The sequence below is a fragment of the Bacillus rossius genome, chromosome 1, assembly GCF_032445375.1.
Source record: "Bacillus rossius redtenbacheri isolate Brsri chromosome 1, Brsri_v3, whole genome shotgun sequence".
NCBI lineage: Eukaryota > Metazoa > Arthropoda > Insecta > Phasmatodea > Bacillidae > Bacillus > Bacillus rossius.
The window spans coordinates 309182020-309200936 of record NC_086330.1 but is presented as its reverse complement, the minus strand read 5'-3'; the positions used below and the strand labels follow the sequence as shown (position 1 = coordinate 309200936).

General features: G+C 37.3%; 1 protein-coding gene across 2 annotated transcripts in view; it reads left to right on the top strand.

Annotated features, from left to right (window-relative positions):
* The window catches only part of LOC134527889 (RNA-binding protein 5-like), a 200435-nt gene that overhangs the window by 109607 nt on the left and 71911 nt on the right, over positions 1–18917 (top strand). For both annotated transcript variants that reach the window (XM_063360892.1, XM_063360891.1), the window contains exon 13: positions 15785–15914. In XM_063360892.1, coding sequence (XP_063216962.1) covers positions 15785–15914 — 130 coding nt within the window. The remainder of the gene's footprint in view (positions 1–15784; positions 15915–18917) is intronic.

Here is an 18917-nt window from a genome sequence, read left to right as displayed (position 1 = left end):
GTCATCCAGGAATTTTTATTATTTCTGTACGTGCAAGCAGAGATGCCAAGTACTACGGATTTTCCGTAGTTTCTACGATTTTCGTTACTTGACTACGGCAATACGGATGGTAGGTTAAAACTACGGATTTAATGCATTTGATGGTTTTTCGGTTTGTTTAAATCACGTCGCAGCAATATGCGGTATGTTGTGTTCGTGGTTCCATAGATATATGCATGTGTGATGTCAAACTTGTGAAACAAAATGCCCTAGACTCACGTTTCGTAACATTTTATTTTCAAGTGTCCAGTAATGACTCAATATATCTATGCCGTTTCGTTTTGCTTTGTTATTTTCCGGTGTGTCGGTTATGTGTGTATTGATTCCGTGTGTATGCTACACTACATTTGGCGTTTTATTTGCGATATAATGACAGAAAATGTCGAAACGTAAAAGTTCTATCACTGAAAATATGTGCGAGCCTTCAAGTTCGAAGAAATAAGCGGGCTACCGAATCAGCAGTATCGGAGATCTTACACGGATTTAGGCCGTGTTTTGATTGTTTCGTGTGTTTAGCAGACATTATTTGTTCAAATACGATATCAACCCTCCCAAGTCTCCTATTTCAGAAAATGTGTCTTAAATTAATATTGGTATTGCTACCAGGAAAATGATTTAAATAGCACCATTTTGTACTTACTAAACAAAATTTTCCCGGGGGAGGGCCCCCGTTCCCCCCCCCCCCCCCCTCCACACTTTATTATGCCAAATGTTGCTCACTACTGACAGACACTCCACAAGGTTGGCATCTCTGTGCAAGGCATCTTCTTGATATTTTTGAAGCACCTAGGTTTGGAGTACTTTCCAATGATAAAAGGTTTTAATTTTTCGGAGCCATCAGAGTTTGTGCAAAAAAGTACAGTGAATCTTTCCTTACTGTGTTTCCTTCCGTGACAAGCTTCCCCCTTTAGGCCTAATGTACTGTCTGGCAAAAGATTATAGAAAAAACCAGCTTCGTCAGTATTAAAGATGTTCTTGTCATCGTAACCTTCTGTGAGACTCTGTAAATTTTCCTTCCAATTGTCTGTTATTTTTGTGTCTTCTGTTGCTTCTTCGCCACATATCTGCAGTGTACTTAAATTCCACCTGGCTTTGAAGTGTGTGAGCCAGCCATTTGAGGCTTGAAGCCTTAGTGCCTCCATTCGTGCTTTTTCTTGCAGTGCTGTGTCCGAGATGGGTATGTTATTAGAGCATGCTTGCACAATCCAATCATAAAGAATTTTGTCAAGGTCACTATCGATACATTTGCTATATCTTTTCCTCTTCTGGTGCAGTTTTGCAGCATTTTCTTCAATTTTTGCTCTGTCTTATTGTGGACAGAGTTGTAGGTGCAATATTAAAGCGTTTTGCAACATCACACTTTTTCTTGCAGTTGTCAACAGCTGTAAGAATCTCTAGTTTTTTTGCAATGCTGATACCCACACGCTTTTGGGTACTCATAACTTCTGCGGGTAGGCCTACCTACATATGCTGCCATAATACACTAAATATAAAAATATAAACTAGTTATCCACGTCGTCACGTCGCCATTAAACAAGCTTCACGAAACGTCACAAAATGTTCACTAGCGTCGGAAACTTTGTGCCACTAGATCTGTTAAATAAATGTTGTATACGTAATACATTTGTGTACGATTGCGAAAGATGTCAATCTGAAATGATGTTTAAAAACAAATTATAGGTTAAGTCATAGTAATAGAAAACAAACGGTAATAAAAAACGCATTAGTAGTCGTTGGCCATCGTATAATCCACGTTTTATGTACCTAGCCAGATATGGCCGCCATCGCCAATATCCATTGCTACAAATTCAAACGCGAAAATATGCATTTTGTAGGATAAATATTATAATCAAATAGTTTTTTTCTTAATTGAAAAAGTTCAGGGTTTTTTATTTATAACTCTTGATTATTCCGCATAAATGTTATGTTGCTACACCAATCACACAAAAAATGGACATTTTTTTTATACAAATGAAATTTCTATCCACGGTTACCAGCACTGTAACTGCCATTTTACTCAACAAAATAAATAAAATGTCTGTAAACAATTTCCACAAGACCTGTCGTTAAACAAAGCTATAGAATTGTGAATGAAATGAGAAAATGTTTAATATTTTGTGTATTAATATCGGCAAAACGATACGTATTAATGAAAAATTACAGTCCATGGCTTTTTTTGAAAAACGTACGTTATATATTTATTATGCCTATTAATTTTCATGGTGTTTCAAAGGCGGCTTTATACGTTATACTGGATTGTACGTTAACAAGAGGGACGTACTAGAGAGAATTTGCTCAATATCTCCTCCAGAAAAATATTATATAATTTCAGGCAAACAAGGTCCTTATGTCTTACGTTTATAGCCGGATCTTTTCTACCTGTTCTACAGAAGTTCCTTAGCCACGTTTTGAATGGAACTAACCACTGGCCTGCCATTGTTGTCTCCTGTTTTAGGGACACATATAAGCCCTCTTATTGCATCCTTATTGGAAAACAAGAGAATAGTTTTTGTTCATAGAACAAGAAAGGCTGTGAGTAATGTGAATTTATTTTATTTTCTCACTGCATTCACCAGACAAAATCATTTACACATGCTCCCGTGGCAACACAATTCTCTCTTCATTTATACAGGCGTACTCGCTTGACTCCAACCTGGTGTGAACACACAAAGTATCAAACTATCAACAAGAAAAGTATCACATCATGGAAGGTACTACTCTGAGGTCACATATTAATTCTTAAAAACCATACACTAAGTTGATTAATTTAAAAAGCTTTGTTTCTATAGCAAGTTCTCAAGTTTACAGGGCTTTACAATACTATGCCACAATAATATTACATTTTTCCTAAGCTTCAAATTTAGCATTCATAAAACAATTACAATTTACTTGAATTTAACAGCTATCATGATTCATCAAATACTGAGATAGCTTCAAAGGCTGATAGCCATGACATCAACAACACTAAAATATACAAATATAAATTCCCCGCTATAAATAGGGAGTATCACATTGGCATACAGTTTGTACTATTAAATTAAGTACTCAACATCAATTACCATTCCTTCAGGGTCAATTTTAGGGATGTTTACATTCTGCCAGTTTCTCCACATTACTTGTCTACTCAGATGCAACCCCCTCTGTAATGGGAATGGAGACCACATCAACACTCGCCTTAAATAGTTGGTTGCTGCCTGCGAGAGAGCCCCCACAGTGAGTTGTCTTCTTCTCGCCACACAGCGCAGTGAGTTGGGTACTCATTCACGAGTACTCGTTCCAGGTTGACTCACTGGCGTGTGCTCCGTGCTGTCTCTGGACACGGCGTCTTCCGCAGCGTCTCGCCCAAACCACCGACTCTCTTTCGGAAGGGAGTAAACTCACACTCGTTCAGCACCTCTGCTGAACCAACTGACAAAGCATAATAAAGTCCCAAAGTTCAGTACTGCTTACTGTACGTTTTGGTCCGTCCCAGAAGTGAGTGAAGTCTAATTTATTCTTGTCCAGTATCGAAGAAACATATGTGCAAATTTTTAGCTGCCTGCCCTACATCAGCTGGTCTATACTTATTGTAGCTGCCACGCCGTTTACCATCACTGTCTTTCACAACTACGTTCTACTTGGTTTGCATCCACATATTGTTACTCACAGTACAAGCAATTCAACTTACACCACCTAGTTATTTACCTGACTCGTTACAGTAATTACCTTTTTTAACCAATGAGTGAGTTTTACCAACCACTCGCTGAGCAAGTATCCTGCTGCTCATGGAGTAAGTGAACTTCCGTATTCGCCGCTTGAGTTACTGTGGGACTCGTTCTGCTTTTGGTCCTTGATGATTGCTGTCTTAGTGACTGGCTGACTAACTAAGTACATTGCTTAAATACCATACTGTAACGAATTGTCTATGTCTGAAGTTGCCGGGACAGTGCACCGATGGGCAGCATGACATTACTGGCAGCAGCAGGCAGGACAGTGGAAACGTTTTCGTAGAGCACATTCTATACTAGGCTCGCTACCGTGATTGATTTCGGGTCATGCTGCTGTGACGTGGAGCTAGGCAGGGAGCCTAAACTTTCAGGGATGAAGCAAGCTTACTGCTGTGTCACTGGGAAAGGAGCGTGTGATATTCTACCAGGGGCTAACACTTAAGTCAAGTTCAGGCTCTCCAAACGAGAACATTACTACTTAGAGCTTACAACCATAAATAATTAAGCTTTTTCAGTTTGCTGACAGTGCTTGTATATTTTTACTCTCTTCTTAGTAAAGTAAGCCAATGATGCTGTTGTAATTTTCTGACCAACCATGTTGAATTGGTCTATTTCTGTATTAGTTTTCTCTTAATTTACATCATTGAGTGTTGAAGAAATTAAAATCCTCCACATCAAAAACCCTAAAAATATTCCAAATTTTTTCCTCCTCAAATTTTTGGCTCCCACACAGCCCTACATCTACTCATTTTACAAAAATCAGAATTCATATATTACATTAACAAATGTTGTGTTAACAATTGTTCAAAATCAATAAGCGTAACTGAATCTGAGTAAAAAAAAAAGTGATAGTCCATCAACAAACATAATCAAAGCCTGCAGAGATCCAAAATCACGCAAATCTAAGTCATAACAACAGTAGCAAACAGAGGGGACAATGTGTCCAAAAGCAAGTGATATCACAATGGTTGGCTGCAAGGTGGTTTATGGGCAGATAGACATGCCTGGTGCCTTGGAATCATTATCTGTGTGAGTAGGGAAAAGAGGACCAGTCAGGGGACGGGTTCTACTGTGCTGTGTGCACTACAGCATTCGCCAAGAGAAAAGCGGTGCAAAGCATTATAAATTTTCAGCCACTTTCATTTAAATTTTTTACTTTAAAAAATGTTTCTCATGGTAACTTGTAAAGTGGTCTAACATAGAGGTTGAAGAGTATCTTCAGTTTTAAGTGTTCCTATCTTATAGTTCACCTAAACTGAAAAGTCAGCTAGTGTAATTATGTAAATTATTAAATGTACTTAATAATTCTAGTTTCTCTAGCCTTCCTCTATCAGTTTTAAGAATTGTTTCTAGAAGTTTGTGTCTGAGAATCAAAATTACAGTGTGTCAAAGGTATGTTAAATGCTAATTTCGTGGCTAGACCTGGTAATGACGTGTTAACAAATTCCAATGTAATATTTATATTTGCGTGTAAGGTTTTGTGCAGACGGTGACAATATACTTCGACAAACACAATATTACAATTTATATAAATATCTTAACTAAAATAGTTTATGTTAAAATACAGATGGAATTTGTTATGATTCTCGACTTCAAAGATTCTACCAATTCTTTCATTAGAGTAATTTATCTTTAGGTAAAAATGTTAATCAATTGTGTATTATTTATTTTAAAACTAGCTTCAGTCCGCAGAGCGTGGACTACTGGGTACGTAACTTGCAGTACCCGTCAAACAAAATAGCAACATGTTCTTTCAATAGCAAGTTCCATCTATACTGTCTTATGTTATTAGGTTCGGGATCGCGATTCCGTAATTTAAATGATAAATCTAAAGATGAACAAGTACACGGTCTTTCTATACAAAGAATACGTTTGATAACCAAAAAATTCTAGTTCGGTGAAAATGTTCGTCTTGTTTAAATCGTCGTTAGTGAAGGTACTTGTTTAATCAGCGAGTCTTCGGGGTGATGGGGTAAGGGACCAAACCTTGCTGCAGAATACCCACGAGACGTGTAGGTTCTCGGAGGATCCTTGGTTCGCCTCAGTCAGGACTGCGAACTTGGTGTTGCTCCTCCGGTCTCTAGCGGGCGGCAGGAATACGCGCCGTCACGACTCCATCCTTCGGGCTGCGTGCGGGAACTGGGCTGGACTGCACAACGGTCATCCTTCCCGGGCTCGAACTGCGACTTTTCATTATTCGACTGAATTCTTCTTTCTTCAGGATGATCAACGACATCTATTCTTCGTAGTTTCAATGCAATTTATATTCATTCGACGCTCTCTTGAAATCTGGATATTCGTCGTTCTCTCTTCTTAAATAATGGTTTGAATTCTTGACGTTTGAGTTTTATCTTCGTTGATTCAAATTAGTAATTCCCTCGAAATCTGATTCAATATTAGCATTAATAAGCATTTTCAATTCTTCTAGGAATAGTCAAATTATCAATTAAGGTCGAAATCGTTGCGTTTTTAGATGTTGCCTTCATCGAGTCTCCATTTGTTCTAAAGAATCTTTTTCACCGTTACTAATAAACGACTCTCTTAAAGTTGTTGATAAAACAAAAACTATTAAATTTACTACCAATTACTGTCGTTGTTCATCTTTAAATTAGTATTAGTTTCAAAAAAATACTGCTATACTAGCTTTGACAATTATTTAAAATAAAATTTAACATTGAGTAATACATGTACAAAACGATAACCAAAGAACTTTAAATCTGAATTACTCATAGATGACAAAATGTAAACATGCGGAATAAATTGTAATTAAACAAAATACATACTAAGGAAATTAAATATTTACTTTCTATAAAGGGTAAATATTGCCTTTATAGAATTGCCCCTTTCAGAAATGTTCATAATGGCAATTATTCATGACGACATGATGACATTTCTAACAACTTAACTTGAAGTGTCCTTTCTATTTCGACTATCAAATGTTCGATACTATCGAAAACTAATCACCAATTAGTTAGTTCATGTACACACACTAAACCATAATCTGACAATAACAAACGATACATCTATACGTTAATACTTACAACAAAATACCATTATCATCAACCAATAGTATATTGTAAACGTCTGTGAGGTAATAACATATTTATATGAATTTACGTTACAGCAGGAGGGTAATATTCCCTGAGTTGTGTGATATTGTAGCAACCTACTACTTGATTAGTAACTCTATCAGAGATTTCATAACAATTGTTTCTAATTATTTTCGTGACAATATAAGGTCCTTCAAAAAGTAGAAATAATTTCTTTGTGACAAATCTCCAAAACTGACTACTAGGGTTGGTTCTTTTGAGAACGAGATCTCCACATTTGAAATTAATGTTTCTCGATGTTTTCTGCTGCTTCTTACGAATTCTGGCCGGCGATGTTTTGTCTTTAACCATTTCTTCTGTTTCTTTACTTATTACATATACTTCCATCTGCTCTTCGTTGGAAATTTCAGTAGTTGTAGTTTTTTCTATTTCATCCATGGCGGTAACTATCCCTCCGTTGAAATCTAGTATTACCTTATATGCGGTAAGAAAATCTACTCCTAAAATAATAGGTTTGGCTAACCCTTTGACAATTAATACGGGTACATGTTTCTTATGTCCCAATCCTTCTATCTCCAATAAGGTCTGTTTGTTTATAATGGGACTAGCCCTAGAAGTTACTCCTAAAATTTTCAAACTGGGTACAGGCATTAGTGGTAATTTTACTCCAGTAGATTCTATCATATTGACGCAATCTTCACTAATACACGATATTTCCGCACCACTGTCTAATAATATGGGTGTTTTAACTCCATTTACTGAAAGTGTGATTTCCGGACATAAAGCTGCTTTGCAATGTTCGGTGTTTTCGCTTGGTTCGCTAAGTAAAAATTCTCTTTCATTTTCTTTGAATAATATGGTATTAATTCTCCTCGTAGCATGACTATTATACGTAGTGTTAGCCCCTTTCATTTCCTCATTATGGAATGACGTACGGAGCCGTTTTTCGTCATTCCTACTTAGTTTCCCTCATTACCGACAAAACCTTTTTTATGATTTGGTAACCATGTTGTCGCTAAATTTTCGTTATTCTGAGGTGACGAAAACGCCTGCGTTTCTCCTTGCATTACTTCGGTTCCTCCATTTGCTTGCCTCGGCGTCCATTTTGTGTTATTACTCTCTTCCCTCGGTGGAATAGAATAATGTGTATTTCCTCCTTGTTTAATCTTATAGTTTATACTCGTAAACTCATTATCCCTCTGCGATGGTATAAAATTCCTAGCATCGACTCTACATGAATTAGGTGCTGTTTCCTCAGAACTTATAAATTGGTTATCTGCGTGTTCTGAATGTAATTGTTTGGATTTAAACCAAACTGCCCCTTCCTGACGTGGACTATGTGGTCGTTCCGGTTCTCGGCTATCTTGTCTCTTCCCGTTTTGATTTCCGTAACTTCGTCGGTTCCAGAAATTGTTATACCGACGTCGCCCCTGATAACTATTATTGTGCCAGTTATCATTAGAGTATTTAACGTGTAACGAATTAACTTGTGGTGGTTTAGTTCCGTGATTCTGGTCGTCTTTCCTATTTCTCCAATTCTGATATAACGGTGCCGACTGACTTGCGTTCTTACGTTCGCTAAATTCCTTTTGATTGTGAGAACGATCTAATTTTTCTAGTCTATCGTATGTTAACAGTTGTTCTTTAAAGTCAACTATACCGTTATACTGACGTCCTGTCAATTGCAACTGATATTTTAACGGCAATTGAGATAGTATCATGGCAATGAATTCCTCATCTTCCATATTACAATCTAAATATCTTGTTCTTTCATACATATCACTGATATGGGATTCTAAATTTTGAAATTTCTTGTTCTCGAATTTCTCTGAGTGTAGTTGAATCCTGAGATTACTTTGAATTCTGGTACTCCAAAATTGTTGCAAGAATAAATTCTTGAAATTACTAAAATTGGTGACAGTGTCTCTGAGTAATTCCCACCAAAAATACGCAGTTTTTTTAAACACTGACTAACGCATTTTAACTTCTCTCCATCTGAAAGATTAAATACCATACAACATTCTTCAAATTGTTTCAAAAATCTTTTCGGATTTTCTGTACTCTTTCCAGTATAAGTTGGCACATTATCTAACCATTTTCTGGCAGGGTGGTGTAATGTTAAAATAGGGTCAGTGGTCATTGGTAAAATATTTCTATTGGAAGTGTTTGGTTCAGTGTTGATATCTGTAGAACTAGCTACACTAACGGTTTCCTTGTTGCTAATACGTAGTTCATTAGTGTTTTGTCCCATTTCCTTTTCTATGTCACTTATCCTAAGTTCTACCCTATTTACTTTACCTTCCAGATTCTTTTGTAACTGATCTAGTTCCTTTTGAATTATTGTAACTGTATTTTCCTTACATTTATTTTGATGTTCATGTAAAGTATCATTAATGTTAGCTTGTATGCGAGGTATGGCATTTTCTACTGTTTCTAATCGTGTTTCCACTACAGAAAAGCTTTGTTCCATTTGTTGTTGTGTTTGTGTTACCTCTGCTCGAATTTGATCAGTTTCTGCTGCAATCTTATTCAAAGCAGTATTTAAAATTTTGGCAATATTATCTAACCTAGCACTCTGTTCCTGTTCTTTACGTTCGCGTTCCTGTTTTTCACGTTCGCGTTCTTGTTTTTCCTTATGCTCGCGTTCCTGTTTCTCACGTTCACGTTCCTCCTTCTCATTAATTTTCTCTTGCTGTATGAATTTGAACAATTGCTCTATGGTAGTAGTTTGCGATTCTTTTACCTCGGATACTATTTCTTCCTCCTGTCGCGGCTGATGATCGTTCGATGTGTTCACCTCTAGAAATTCCTGAACTAGTGCTCGCTTCCATTTCTTCGGTCACTAACCTCACTTCGTCAGCTACGTCTGAACTAGAACTGCTACCGATATTATCCTTGTTTCCTCTGAGGAAGTACGTTGTCCTATTTTCTTCTGCTGCCATAGTGTTAACTGCAAGTTTACCGTTACTCGAGCTTCAACTTTGGGTGCCAAAAACTGAAGAGTATCTTCAGTTTTAAGTGTTCCTATCTTATAGTTCACCTAAACTGAAAAGTCAGCTAGTGTAATTATGTAAATTATTAAATGTACTTAATAATTCTAGTTTCTCTAGCCTTCCTCTATCAGTTTTAAGAATTGTTTCTAGAAGTTTGTGTCTGAGAATCAAAATTACAGTGTGTCAAAGGTATGTTAAATGCTAATTTCATGGCTAGACCTGGTAATGACGTGTTAACAAATTCCAATGTAATATTTATATTTGCGTGTAAGGTTTTGTGCAGACGGTGACAATATACTTCGACAAACACAATATTACAATTTATATAAATATCTTAACTAAAATAGTTTATGTTAAAATACAGATGGAATTTGTTATGATTCTCGACTTCAAAGATTCTACCAATTCTTTCATTAGAGTAATTTATCTTTAGGTTAAAATGTTAATCAATTGTGTATTATTTATTTTAAAACTAGCTTCAGTCCGCAGAGCGTGGACTACTGGGTACGTAACTTGCAGTACCCGTCAAACAAAATAGCAACATGTTCTTTCAATAGCAAGTTCCATCTATACTGTCTTATGTTATTAGGTTCGGGATCGCGATTCCGTAATTTAAATGATAAATCTAAAGATGAACAAGTACACGGTCTTTCTATACAAAGAATACGTTTGATAACCAAAAAATTCTAGTTCGGTGAAAATGTTCGTCTTGTTTAAATCGTCGTTAGTGAAGGTACTTGTTTAATCAGCGAGTCTTCGGGGTGATGGGGTAAGGGACCAAACCTTGCTGCAGAATACCCACGAGACGTGTAGGTTCTCGGAGGATCCTTGGTTCGCCTCAGTCAGGACTGCGAACTTGGTGTTGCTCCTCCGGTCTCTAGCGGGCGGCAGGAATACGCGCCGTCACGACTCCATCCTTCGGGCTGCGTGCGGGAACTGGGCTGGACTGCACAACGGTCATCCTTCCCGGGCTCGAACTGCGACTTTTCATTATTCGACTGAATTCTTCTTTCTTCAGGATGATCAACGACATCTATTCTTCGTAGTTTCAATACAATTTATATTCATTCGACGCTCTCTTGAAATCTGGATATTCGTCGTTCTCTCTTCTTAAATAATGGTTTGAATTCTTGACGTTTGAGTTTTATCTTCGTTGATTCAAATTAGTAATTCCCTCGAAATCTGATTCAATATTAGCATTAATAAGCATTTTCAATTCTTCTAGGAATAGTCAAATTATCAATTAAGGTCGAAATCGTTGCGTTTTTAGATGTTGCCTTCATCGAGTCTCCATTTGTTCTAAAGAATCTTTTTCACCGTTACTAATAAACGACTCTCTTAAAGTTGTTGATAAAACAAAAACTATTAAATTTACTACCAATTACTGTCGTTGTTCATCTTTAAATTAGTATTAGTTTCAAAAAAATACTGCTATACTAGCTTTGACAATTATTTAAAATAAAATTTAACATAGAGTAATACATGTACAAAACGATAACCAAAGAACTTTAAATCTGAATTACTCATAGATGACAAAATGTAAACATGCGGAATAAATTGTAATTAAACAAAATACATACTAAGGAAATTAAATATTTACTTTCTATAAAGGGTAAATATTGCATTTATAAGGTGGTCATAGTAAACGAGGTCTTAACAATTCGGTTTGTCTGTATTTTTTTCAAAATTAGATATAAAAAAAATTATTTTCATCTAGTGTACAAATTTTTGTCAAGAAGTACCAAAATTCTACTTAATGGGTTGGAAAAGGAAGATGTGATGGTTTTTCCAAATCGCATGTGAACAGTAAATTTTTTAGTGTTTTGAAACACATGTAAATAGTAAATACAAATACAAGAAAAAGTGTCTTGGGAGGGGCCAGAGGACGCCGACCACGGATGAGTCCTTTTGCTGGAGGGCGAAAGCAGATAGTTCAGATCAAAATCTGCAGTGTAAGGCAATAGGGAGGGGGGTAATTGAAGAAAGAAAAATTTTAAAAGTATTTTGGAACCATACTTGTGTCTAAGCAGGAATGCTGACGAATTGCGGAAAAGATCTTGGACAAGGGGAGCGTGGTAAGAGTGCAAATTGCTTTTGTGATAAGTAGGTGGGAAAGGGGCATGATTCTGAGGCCCAGTAGGACAGGAAGTGCCAAAGCAGCACACTGACTAAAAGCGAAACAAGGCTACTGACTAGTGAAGGTGATCTGAAGAATTGTAACTTTCAGGCAGAAAGTCTTAAATAATAAAAGTGAAATGCTCCAAATTTAAAATTCCCCTTAAAAGAAATTACAAATCAAAGTTAGGTACAATGAAAAATCGAAATTTGAAGCATTGGATCAGAGAAACCTTCAATAACTATGTTCTATTTTTGATGTCTAATAAAGTAATTTGGACCTTAATTCGATCTAAAAACAATGAAACACTCGCACATGATACACTGAATTACAAGTAACAAAATTATAGTCAATAATTCTTAAGTATTACCATGGTTGGCCACCCAATAATACATACTTCACTTCTTAAGAGTTAATTTTTAGGTTAACCTTCTGCTTGAATTTCAATAATTTCATTTAGAATGAAAGATGGGAATTATAATTGGAATCAAACCTGTAATTGAGGGATTTTGTGTAATCTGAATTGGAATCGAAGAAATGTAGAACCGAACCCATCCCTAAGCAGTACTGTAGGGAGTGGAGGGAGGGTACCTAGTGCCGGAGGAGGGAGGGGTGTTATTACACCGAAGGTAGAACAAGAATTCCCAATGTCACCACACAACTTCGAGCAAGAACGACAGGCTATTCACACTGCAGCGCGTTTGCACGCCAGCCAAATGGTGCCCTGAAAGGGATCTTTTGTATTTGTCACTTGTGTGGGGGAGCTCCCAAATCCATGTTTCCTTGTTCACTCCACATTCAATAGTTCTAGAGTGCCATTCAACTATTTTTGGTGCTCATTAATTAGCTGCCCACATGGCGTCTTGCTTAAATGTTTGGCCCAGACGACCAGACACTTAATTCAGCATCACATCTTGTGGACTGACCCCTAGGCTTTAGTTCTCTTTGTAATTTAACACCTCGAATATTTTAGTGTAACCATGTGTAAACATTCAGACAACTCTAAATTATGCAGTGACCACATGCTGCCTTTCTCCAACGACCGCCCACGCTACGTAGTATAAGTTCTACACGTAATGCCACGGTCACGTGCAATAACTGGTCTTGACCTCATTAGTAGAGCCAAGATTATATGGTTTTATGCGAAATCGCGAATTTTCACGCGAAATTCATCCCAAACCGCGAAAAATGTGAAATGTTTTCTAACCACAAATAAACACCTCAATATTGATATAAATCGTTAACTACCGACTATTGGTTGATTGACAAAAATTCCGTATCTGTTTGTAGAAGAAATGGTCGTCATCCAACTGCAGTGTGGTGGTTATTTAATGCGTTAATTATTCATCTTAAAAAATTACAAGATATCACAAAAATTGACGATTTCACGAACAAAAAAAGATCGTTATCGGAGTTAGGTTAGAGTTTTTAAACGCATCTAGCCACTAGAGATCACGCAATATTAACTGACGATCGTAAACTTAAAATTATCAAGTTAACAAACACAATAACGTGAAAAATCTCAGCGCCTTGTTTGCTGTATCCTTTGAAAAATACACGTGAAAAAAAACTGCATTCATTAAATAAATACGTATGAAAATAAAATAAAAGCGAACATTGATATTTAATGATCACTTAATATTTAATGAAATTTCACTGTAACGCAATTTTGTGTGCTTGAATAAGCAGTTTACCGTGAAGCCTTCATTTTCATTTCACACTTCACAGGCGAGAGTGCCAAAATCGTAACATAATCGAAGTTTTCCGATCGCTAATGAAGAAGCACCTTATTGCAAGGATTTATTTATTTTACGGTCATTAAATATTTTAAATAACGCTTACCTACCCAACCCTCCCGGAAAATAAATAAAAACATTTATTTCACTGACCTGACATAACCTAACCTTTTACTTCGGGTTGAGTTTATGGCTCTCTCGCCTGTAAAAAGTAGGCTTCCCGCGGTTTATTTTTTCGCTAAAACTTCAGTAAATACTAGTTTTTGGTACCTCCGGGCTTTGTTTACAAATGACGGGCATAAATGAAAGCTAAATTTCTTAATCATGCCGAAAAATAAAGATACTGCGGCATCACGTGCTGACGAGTTTAAGAATGAGGGATTATATGTCAGTGACGGAAAAATACTTTTCTGTAAATATTGTAATTGCCGTTTGGAGCATGAACGTAAGGACACGGTAAACAAGCACATAATTAGCGACAAACATGTAAAAGCTAAACGATCCCCATGCACTTTGAAACGACAGCTTTCTATCCCAGAAGCAGGAGTGGCGCAAATATGCGCAAAAAAACAAAAGGAAGATTTTGTTCTCGAAACTGTTGAAGCCTTTGTAGCTGCAGGTATTCCTCTTGAGAAACTTGACTACAGCAAGCTGACTGCATGGATGCAGAAGCATGTAAGTGGTGCTGGTGATCTTCCAACAGCGGATTGGATGAGGAAAAAGTACATTCCCCTACTTAGAGAGAAAAAAGAAGTGGAAATCAAGCAGCAGCTCTTGGGGCAAGATGTGGTCATACTCGCAGATGAAACCACTGACAAGAGTAATAATTGTGTTTTCAACATCTTGTTTAAAATTCTGAAACCAGGTGCTGAACAAGATGTTATCTTAGGGGCTTCTTGTGTCCTTGATGCAGCAAATGCTGTTTGTTGTTCTCGGGCAGTGATTGATGTATGCTACAAATATGAAGTCAAAGAAGAAAACATAATTGCGTATGTTACAGATAGTGCCAGGTACATGACAAAATCTGCTGGTACCCTTGAAGGTGTATTTGGTGACCATATGTACCACATACAATGTTGGGCCCATAAAGTAAACAAAATGAAAGCGGATTATCCTGAATTTGCAGCTGCTGCTTTAAAGTTAATATGGATACCTGCAACGAATGTGGACTCAGAAAGATCTTTTTCTAAGTATTCTGTAGTTGTAAGTGACAGAAGAAGATCTCTAAAACCAGAGAATGCTGAACTGCTGACAATGGTGGCTTTTTCCTGAGCTTAATTATATTGCATTTATAGAACAAAAGTTTAACTGTAGTTTCTATTTTAATTAATTTAGACTCTCTCCTGAACTCAGGAACAGTACTTACCTGCATAAGAATACTAAATATTTTAGTTGTTAATTTTTTATGTACTCTCAACATAGTATTGTTTAATGTGCATATTTTAAGTCTCTAACCACGAATTATTGAAGCATTTGATCAAGGCAGCTCTGCTAGGTGTGTACATGTTATTACATGTGTTTTAATTTTTTATGACGATAAAGACGAAATCCATAATTCTTAATGACGAAAAGTCCTTTTTCATAACACCATAAAATCTTGGCTCTACTCATTAGTCATTGGGGACAGATAACGTCCACATGAATACTGTGTACTAGGGCTGCTCTGCAATAAGACACTATTAACGGAACCATGTCTAGTATTGTGTGTGTGTTGATAGCACCTGGGCCCGGGGGGTGGGGGGGGCTGACACCTCGTGATAACACAATTTTGCCAACTTACTACTGTATCAACTGCCACATGGTGATGTAATGTCCTGAGGACACTCCAGGTCTCTACGCATGTGGGTAACGACACGTCAACTGGTGCCCCAGCGATTTTCAACCTTGACATACTGAGACAGGCAGTAGGCTTCTAATCTATTTTGCTTATACAAAAATTTAGATTTCTTGTGGTATTTTTGATGCAAGGTAAAAGATTAGTTGCCATGTCGAACCATTCTAATAAAAAATTTACTTCCTCCATTGCTGAAACCCTACCCACTCTTGACTGTAGCCTATCACATCTTGCTGCTTGTCTCAGTTGTGTTGTCTTCCTCAGTGGGTATTACCTAATGTAGAGTGCCTGTTGGTATGCTTGATGCAGGGTAAAGGAGCATCGGTAGTGGACAGTGCAGCCTACTACGCAGCGAGCCCTGCGACTATCTCCGCTGCCCCTACTATAGCTGCAGCACCAGTCCCTGCCACCTCGGTGGACACTAGTGTCGCTCAGTATCGTACGTATTGCTGCAATTACAATGGCTTGCCTACAGGTTTATTTTATTATTATTATTATTATTATTATTATTATTATTACTTTTTTAAAATTGTATCATGAAAACAGAAATATGTCTTAATAAGTGAAAAATACATAACACTTATAAATTAGTTGTTCTAGCTTCTACTACAGTTAACACCTATGCATATATATACAGTTAACACCAATGCACATAATTAATTACATTATTGTAATGTAGCTAATTTATGCTTAATTGTTATTTGGCATTTTCTAAACCATACATTTTCAACAGTAGAACCTTGTATTATATATTTTTTAATTTATAACTACAGTCAAACCTCTCTGAAACGACCCCTCACGGTTCCCAGGAATAGGGTCGTAATAGAGGGGGGGTCGTAATAGATGTTTTCCGAAATTTTCAGTTGATTTCAACCCCCCTTCCCAAACCGCTACTCGCTAAGAAACCAGCCGTACAATGGCAGGATTCTGTCACTCAGAATGCTAGACGGATTTGCTTTAAACCCACTTCAACCTTCATGACAAGTCCGTCGCCCTACAGGCCACCTCTAAAGAAAATATGTCAAAGACAGTTTATTTTTACTGGTTAGTTTACATGTACGTTTTCTGCTTGCCGTAGTTAAATACACTAGAACCCCGATGTCACGAACCCCAGATTAAACGAAGCAGTGATTTTACGAATAAATTCTCGGGAACCGTCAAAAAATTGGATATTTTGACCAAAAAGTAATATCAGAAAAAAATTAAAAAAAAAAAAGAAACTAAATGAAAGATCATTAAAATCTGTTAATTTTAACACACAGCGTATTTTTGTGTCAGCTTTATTACTTCCAGTAATGTTCATGTAAGAATAACAAAAAATGTGACATTTCCTTAAAAAATATGGCAGCGGTAGGTTCTGCAACGCGAGTGGATGCTCGCCCGGCTGGCTGGCGGCAGAGGCTTCATGATGCATAAGCTCACCCCTCCCTCCCTGCGGTAACATTCTTCAAGGCTAGCTCATCCCTCCCAGACACACAAACCATCTAGTCTTCTAGTGTCCTCCCTTATAACACCCCAACTTCGCTCTCCTTTGAAAAACCTTCAGTGAGAAAATGCTCTTTTCACCCTCCCTTCTCCCATAAAATATGGCTATTATGAATGGGGTACTAAAGAAGTGAGGGAGGGGTAAGATCATTGTAAATATTTTCGAACCCCTTCCTCCACACCAAACACGCCCAAAAAAAAGAATGTCAAAATATGTCACTTTTCACACCAAGTTTGTGTTCAGTCATCTCTGGCAAGGAATTTACAAGCTTTCAAACTTAAATATAAATGTATTTTAATAGCAAGGGTCCTATGAAAAGTAATATACCGAATAAAATCAAGCTGCTGTCACCAAACAAAGCATAAAACGGCCCAATGCGTGGTCGCTTCGTTATTGCTCGCGCGAGAGGCGAGACGTGGAATGTTAGAAGAAAGATAAATGCGGGGGAGACGGTGGCAGCCAGTGTGTTTCCTGCTTGGGGAATAAGTGGCGTAGCCTTTTTTTTTATGCTGGGTGAAGTGACCTCTTTCTATCAACCCACAGGAAAAGATAATTGCTTGAGCTGTCAAAATAAACATCGCTGCGGCAGTTAAAACAAGTCGAGGGGGGCGTGCATCCAGTCGGTCGCTGTGTATATCTACTCGAAAAACATAACGTCTCAATTCATAACAAGATTCCTTATAACCTACACGTATTGCCGGATGTTTTCAGCCTGATCGATGCAAGTTCTTTAGCCACGTTTTGAATGAAAACAACTGGCGGGCCAGTGTTGTGCCCTGTTTTGCAGACACACAAAGCTTTTATCAATTTGCTGACAGTTTTAATATATTTTTACTCTCGTTAAAATGAAGCAGACAACGTGATTGATAACAAGTACAAGCAGCATCCGAGATTGGTCGCAGCGCACGGTACGGGGAGAGGGTGAGCAAGGGCGAGCGAGCGGCCGACTACCATGTTCACACGCTGCGGCCGGAGGGTTTTTCCTGCATTGTATTAATAGTAGGGATGGGTCGGTACTGGTTTTCGGTTCTCGGTTCCTACAGTTCTCAGCATTTTAACCGGCACCGAGAACCGCAGCTAAAATGTCGGTGCCGGTACCGGTACCGGCAGTATAGCAAAACCCTTTACGAAAATAGTCCTTCACTACAACTTAACTGCAGCATGAAATGGCCCAACTCACATTAATTTCACATATGATTTATTTTTTTGGACTTCTGTGGAATAATATTCATCTCTAACTATAAAATAAATTACACGTGAAAATATTTAATGTTCTTGTCACATCTGTAAACAAAGTACGTTATACGATCAAAACATAACAGCCATAGATGTATGTAGTTCATAGTTGTGTGCAACTCTATAACGTTCCTCAGCAGAGATGTGAGAACAGGAAGACGCCATTTTTGTTTCAATTTGTTTTTAAAAATAGGTAGTTAATTGAGTTGTTGACATGTTAGTAAGGGTGACTGGTGTATAAAGAACAATTAAAAGTGCAAAATTCCACAGAATATTTGTTTAATAGAATTAATGGTTGATTTAAAATTTCCCGTAATAATTTTCGTCATTCTAAAATTTTATGCTTTTTGTGCAGTGCCTTGGACTGTTAAGTTCACTGCATCTGCAGCCATCTAGCCTCTAGCGTAATGGCTAGTAACTTTCTCTTTTAGGTAAACGGGATTGTTTTGAAGGGGGAAGGTTTTCTTTTTATTTTATTTTATTTTAGTAAAGTGGTGTATGGATGTGTGGATGTATTTTACTATTGGCTGGTCAAACGAAATGCTTGTTGACACTTGTAAAGTATAATTATTCTGGCCAAATAGAGCAAATTGTGTAAGAAATGGCATCAGAAGTGTGGCAGTAATTTACTGTTGACTGTGCAAACAAACTGAATTCAATGTAGGCAATAAGTTTGATGGACAATTTAATATTTTAATTCCTTGAAGGTTCGCCATCATT